The sequence below is a fragment of the Mytilus edulis genome, chromosome 13, assembly GCF_963676685.1.
Source record: "Mytilus edulis chromosome 13, xbMytEdul2.2, whole genome shotgun sequence".
NCBI lineage: Eukaryota > Metazoa > Mollusca > Bivalvia > Mytilida > Mytilidae > Mytilus > Mytilus edulis.
In genome coordinates, this window is record NC_092356.1 from 9,115,231 (window position 1) to 9,122,061 (window position 6,831).

A 6,831-nucleotide genomic window follows, 5' to 3' on the forward strand; every position below is an offset into this window, starting at 1 on the left:
AGAACATACCATCAAAACTCATCCGCTCTAAAACAAGCTTACCCTGGATAAATCACAAAATTAGGAAAATGTTCAAAAAGAAAACCAGGCTATACCAACAAGCAAAGAGAACAAAGAACTGGTCAAACTACAGGCACTTTCAAAAAGAATGCAAAAGACAAGTCCGAAAGGCTGAATGGGAATACATCAACAACACCATAATGGAGGGACTAGAAAACAACAATCCAAAACCTTTTTGGAAATACATAAAATCTAGGAAACAAGACAACATTGGAGTATCACCTTTGAAAAGCAATGGCCAACTAGTGAATGATAGTAAAGGGAAGGCAGAACTACTGATACAACAATTCAAATCAGTGTTCACAAGGGACAACGACAAAACACTGCCGAAAACAACAAAGCACATAAAGAACTCAATCCCATTCCTCGAAATAAAACATGAAGGAGTCAAAAAACTACTCAGGCAACTGAATCCATCAAAAGCTTCAGAACCAGACGATATACCTAATAGAATCCTCAAAGAGTGCTCAAAACAACTTGCACCAGGACTCTCAATAATATACCAAAAGTCAATAAATACTGGAGAACTGCCAAGAGACTGGTTAAACGCTAACATCTCGAGCGTCTTTAGAAAAGGAGACAAACATGCACCAGAAAATTATAGACCGGTATCACTAACATCTGTGCCGTGTAAAATACTTGAACATATCATCTGTAAGCACATACTAAACCATTTAGACAAACACAGGGTACTAACATCACTCAACCATGGATTCAGATCCGGATACTCGTGTGAAACACAGCTACTAGTCACATTGCACGACTTCATGAAATCACACGATGCTGGTAACCAAATTGATGTTGCTATCCTGGATTTTTCAAAAGCATTTGACACAGTGCCACACAACAAACTCCTGCACAAACTAGATGAATATGGTGTGAGAGGACCACTAAATAAATGGCTAGAAATGTTTCTAACTCAGAGAAGGATGAAGGTTGTCATTGATGGAGAGGAATCTGAAGAAGCTACAGTGGACTCAGGAGTGCCTCAAGGAACCGTACTCGGCCCCCTTCTCTTCCTCTGTCATATCAATGATCTCCCGGACTCAGTAAAATCAACTGTTAGACTTTTTGCTGATGATTGTCTGCTGTACAGAAATATAAAGACACAACGGGACCACACACTGTTACAAGATCTGGTTAGCCTAGAAAAATGGGCCAAAGACTGGGGTATGCGCTTCAATGCAAAGAAATGTTACATCCTGAGCATTAAGAACAAAAGCCAGAAGTTCTACACCCTTGATGGACACATACTCCAACAGGTCAAACACAATCCATACCTAGGACTACAGATATCGGACGATCTGAAATGGACCACCCACATTTCAAATGTAACTAAGAAAGCAAATTCTACACTAGGCTTTCTTAGACGAAATCTAAGATTCTGCCCAAAAGACTGCAAGAAAACAGCATACATTTCATTGGTGAGATCTACGATGGAATACGGGGCAATTGTATGGGACCCTTATACATCAAACAACATCAACCAATTAGAAAGAATCCAAAAAAGAGCAGCTTGATTCATCACAGGGGACTATAAATCAAGAGAAGGAGGATCGGTCACCAAAATGCTAACAGTACTGGAACTTGAAAACCTACAATCCAGAAGAACAAGCCAAAGACTGGCATTTCTGTACAAAGTGGTTGAGGGTTTGGTCCCAGCTATCAAACCTGACGAATTTTTGGTAAAAAGCAAAACCAAAAGAACAATCAAACCGACACGCTTTGTAGACTTTGAGAGAACAAACATAGTGAACAACTCGGTTAAAAACAACTCAAAGGCAATTGAAACTACAAACTGTAAAACTGAGCAATTTAAGAACTCATTCTTTGTCAAGACTATGATTCACTGGAACCAACTGGAAGAAGAAATAGTGTGAGCCAAATCAGTTGAGAGCTTCAAAACAGCTCTACAACGCCGACAATAGGCGCTCTCTCTCCCGTCGAGTAAAAGCCAGTATTGGTACCTTCGACGTAACGATACAGATACAGATACAGATATTTAATATTTTTTTTCTATACCTGATTCATCCCTCAGTTTTTGGGAAGTGTGTTCAGTTGAAACTATATATTTTTTTGTCCAATCACTGCACTTTTCAGATACATTCGATTGACTAGGTCAAAATGTAGGTAGGGTACATAAAAAAGAGCAACCTAAATTCCAAATGCAAATACATTGTGCTACTACTACAATTACATGTACAAATGTATATGTTTTTTCACCAGCGTCTGTCCTCAAATGAATTTCTGGACCTGATTTCACAGGGAAATTGTAGGAAACAAATAATATCTATTTACATTTAACAAACTAAGTTATTTATTATTATGACACGTTTTAACAAATAGTCTACAATACAATGTAAATAAAAACAAAAATTAGAATACCAGAATCTCTGGGACAACAAGTCACTCTAAACATCTATCTAGAACAACAAAGACAATAAATAAATATAAAATATTTACATAGCATGCATTTCTCAGCTGTTCACAAAGTATAAATATTTTTCTCTGTAATCAACATTGGGATTTGAAAGAATATTTATTTTCATTTTTTTTTTAAAGTTTGAGCATGTAATGTAATCAGTAACTGATTGTAATACATTGCTTTGCCGAGCACAGCTGGATACGATTGCAGAGGTCCGACCCTTAACCATTTAACAGTTTGGAGAAAAATGGACACAATATTTGTGGTTAATACATGCATACAGCATTTGTACAGGTCTGAATTTGGATTATAATTTAATAATTAAATATTTGACACATATTGGTTTCTGACACAGAATAATTGTAGTCAACAGTCTGCACGGTTAGCCACTAGTCCGATGCCCCAGACTAGTAAAATTTCTTTCAGACTAGTAAGTTTTTGCAAAACTTTGTTTGGACCAATAAGAAAATGTCAGAATATTTGTCTTCGGACTAGTAGTTGAAAAAGTTTTTGGTGCAGACTTAGTCAAAGAACTTATATATACCGTAATTAAAATTGGTTTATAAATGATTTGAACTTATATTCAATTTTTTGCTTGTGTAAATTGACAATGCCCCCCCTCCCCTCCCCCCCCCAAAAAAATAATTAAATTATCCCCCTTTTTATGTTTTTGTGTAATACACTATGCTGTTGCAAATTAATGCCCCATAAAAAAATAAAAAAGTTATTTGGAGAAATTTTCTGAAATCTTGAGGAGTAACATTTGTACCCCCCATTTTTTTCACCACACTCCCCTTTTTAAATAAGGAAAAATTCTTTCCCTTTACCACATACTCCTGCTTCTTCACTTTTGTAAGCTTCAACATGTTCAAGTTTTTCACCATTATCAGGATTATGTGTTCTCCTGTGTCTTAGATATTGACTATAGTCACCAAACCGTTTACTACATACATCACATGTGTAAGGTTTTTCACCAGTGTGTGTTCTCATGTGTCTATTGTAGCCACTAGTGTAATCAAACCCTTTACCACAGACATAGCATATGTAAGGCTTTTCACCAGTATGTGTTCTCATGTGTCTATCGTACCTAATAGTGTCATTAAACCCTTTACCACATACATCACATGTGTAGGGTTTTATAGCATTATGAATTCGCATGTGTCTATGATAATGACTGTTTTCACTTAACTGTTTCCCACATACATCACATGTGTACGGCTTTTCACCTGTATGAGTTCTTTTGTGTCTATTAAAAGAACTGTGGTCCTTAAACCCTTTACCACATACATCACATGTATAAGGTTTCTCACCAGTATGAATTCTCATGTGTGTATTATAGTGACTGCTGTTTTTAAAGCCTTTACTACATACATGACATATGTAAGGTTTTTCACCTGTATGAATTCTCTTGTGTCTAACGTAGGAACTGTTGTCCTTAAACCCTTTACCACATACATCACATGTGTAAGGTTCCTCGCCAGTATGAGTTCTCATGTGCCTAACACAAGAACTGTTATGGCGAAACATTTTTCCACAAACATCACATTTGTAAGGTTTATCGCCAGTATGTATTCTCATGTGTCTAATAAAGCTGCTTTGATCACAGAACTCTATTTTACAAATATCACATTTGTAAGGTTTTTCACCTGAATGAGTTCTTCTGTGTATGTCACAAGCCTGACGTGCAATAAACCCTTTACCACATACATCACATTTATAAGGCCTTTCACCCGTATGAATTCTCATGTGTCTAAGACAAGCACTGTTAGTGTCAAACTCTTTACCACATTCATCACATTTGTAAAGTTTATCACCAGTATGTATTGTCATATGTCTATAGTAGTGACTTTCGTCACTGTACCCTTGACTACATATATCACATGTGTAACGTTTATCATCGGTATTAATTTTTGTGTGAATGTTGAGTGATCTGCAGTCTTTACCTTTACCACACACAAGACATGGAGAATATGTATTATCAGTATCCATTCTAAAGTATGTGTATAAAGCCCCACTTGAAATACACCTTCTATCACATTCTTTAAATTTAACAGGTTTATTGCCGATGGTATGTGTTCTCCGTTGCCTTTATTTCTCCAATGATTCTGTGTGTGTATCAAACCCAACTTGATCTATACCTTCTACCACATTGTTTGACAGGTTTATCGCCAAAGGTATATTCCCTCCTGCCTTTAAAAATGTATTTTTCCTGTGATTCTGTATGTGTATCAAGTCCAACTTGAACTATACCTTCTCTGTTGCCTTTATTTCTCCTCTGATTCTTTGAGATAAAGCTTTGAATAAATTGTTGCCCACATAATAAGTACATTTTTTTAAATAGTGTATTATCTGGACATCTTACTCATGTTTAATGTTTCTATGTGAGTTCTACCTCATGTTTTATGTTTCTCTGTGATTTCTATCTCATGGTCAATGCATATATTTCTCTGTGAGTTCTACCTCATGTTTAATTTTTCTCTGTGAGTTAAACCTCATGTTTAATGTTTCTCTGTGAGTTCTATCTCATGTTTAATGTTTCTCTGCATCAAATGGTCTGCTATTTCACAGTTTTGTTTTCTTTATTTAACAGATCTCTTACACTCTAGTCATGGATTACTTGTAATTATCTGAAAACTTGAAAAAATATATCATTTAATTTTAAAGCGAAAAAAATGTGTTTTACAAATATATTAACAAACATTACAACCCTAATTATGTTTGATGTGATATTTTTCACGATATTAGCTCAAAAATGGTGAAAAATTGGTGAAAATGGGAAAATCATCAAAATTGGGTACTTTCAAGGGGTGTAAAAAAAGATATTTTTTTTGGCCATATACATTGATATATATATTCTTAGCAGTCCAGGGACTTTAACAGAAAGTCCATGTGTATTCATATAAAAATGGGGGGGGGGGGGGGGGGGGTAGACCTTTATCAGGACTCTGGGACCGGGTGTTTTAAAGCTCAGGATTTTGGAATTGGTCCTTTCGGGATCCAGGAATTTTTTTTTTTCAAATTTCTGGATGTCAGGATTATTATATATCTGATGCCACAATGGAAAAGTGATTATTGTACAAGTCAAAAGTTCAAGCAGCCGGATCAGCCAGGATTAGAGATAAGGTGTATTATTGGTACTAGGTAAATATCCATATTACAATACATAATAGATATAGGAAGATGTGGTGTGAGTGCCAATGAGACAACTCTGCATCCAAATAACAATTAAAAAAAAAGTAAACCATTATAGGTCAATGTACGGCCTTCAATATAAACATGTTCTCGGGCTGAATATGCTTATTAATTTGCCCCTGTCATAGTTAGTGAGACGGGGTTCGTTTCATGTATGGATAGTAAAACCCGGCAAATTGTAACAAGCCCCTGTGGAAGCACAAAGAAAATAATTTAGCCTAATCACTTGAAAAAGAATCGAGCCGGGCAAATCTCTGTTTGGCTCGAATTTCATCTCGATTGTTTTTTCACCAAACTTTGTATTAATCGTAATATGCAAAATATGTTTTCTATCATTGTCTATTAATATCAACTCACATGTTTTTTTTTGACGATCGAAAATAATAAACAAAATCAAGGGGCGATAATCGATGAATATCATTATGGAAGCAGGACAAATCGCCCATCACCAACTCGCCCCACATTTTTTACAAATCGACCCTCTTGTGAAATGGTTTAAATTCCGTTAGTATCACTGCAAACTCGCCAATCTTTATAATGAAAAAAGGTAAATCTAGATGAATATATAATTTTCAGTTCTGGATCACCATGCACTGCCCTTCTATCAGATAACTATGTAATGTGTGTTAAATGAAACCAACCCACTAGGACTCACAACAACATAGAAGGCTGGAACAGAAACCATAAGAATGAAAAGCCAGCCTTCTATGACCTCATAAAAAAATTCAAGAATCACAACTCCTTCCAATTCAGATCAAGCTTATATGCTACCAGCCTGCACTGACCAAATCCATTCTATTTAACATTTGGGGGCAGTACATGTATGTATGTAGGTAGGTATGTATGTATGTATGTATGTATGTATGTAGGTAGGTAGGTAGGTAGGTAGGTAGGTAGGTAGGTAGGTAGGTAGGTAGGTAGGTAGGTAGGTAGGTAGGTAGGTAGGTAGGTAGGTAGGTAGGTAGGTAGGTAGGTAGGTAGGTAGGTAGGTAGGTAGGTAGGTAGGTAGGTAGGTAGGTAGGTAGGTAGGTAGGTAGGTAGGTAGGTAGGTAGGTAGGTAGGTAGGTAGGTAGGTAGGTAGGTAGGTAGGTAGGTAGGTAGGTAGGTAGGTAGGTAGGTAGGTAGGTAGGTAGGTAGGTAGGTAGGTAGGTAGG

At 36.4% G+C, this 6,831-nt stretch overlaps 1 protein-coding gene across 1 annotated transcript; it reads right to left on the reverse strand.

The window, feature by feature from the left end:
* Nucleotides 1-3,130: 3,130 nt before the first annotated feature.
* Nucleotides 3,131-6,135, reverse strand: LOC139499941 (zinc finger protein 227-like). Its single transcript, XM_071288604.1, has 2 exons — nt 6,035-6,135; nt 3,131-5,112 (listed from the first exon to the last, which is right to left on the reverse strand). The coding sequence occupies exon 2, from the start codon at nt 4,472-4,474 to the stop codon at nt 3,284-3,286; it is 1,191 nt and encodes a 396-aa protein (XP_071144705.1). The 5' UTR covers nt 4,475-5,112; nt 6,035-6,135; the 3' UTR covers nt 3,131-3,283.
* Nucleotides 6,136-6,831: the final 696 nt, after the last annotated feature.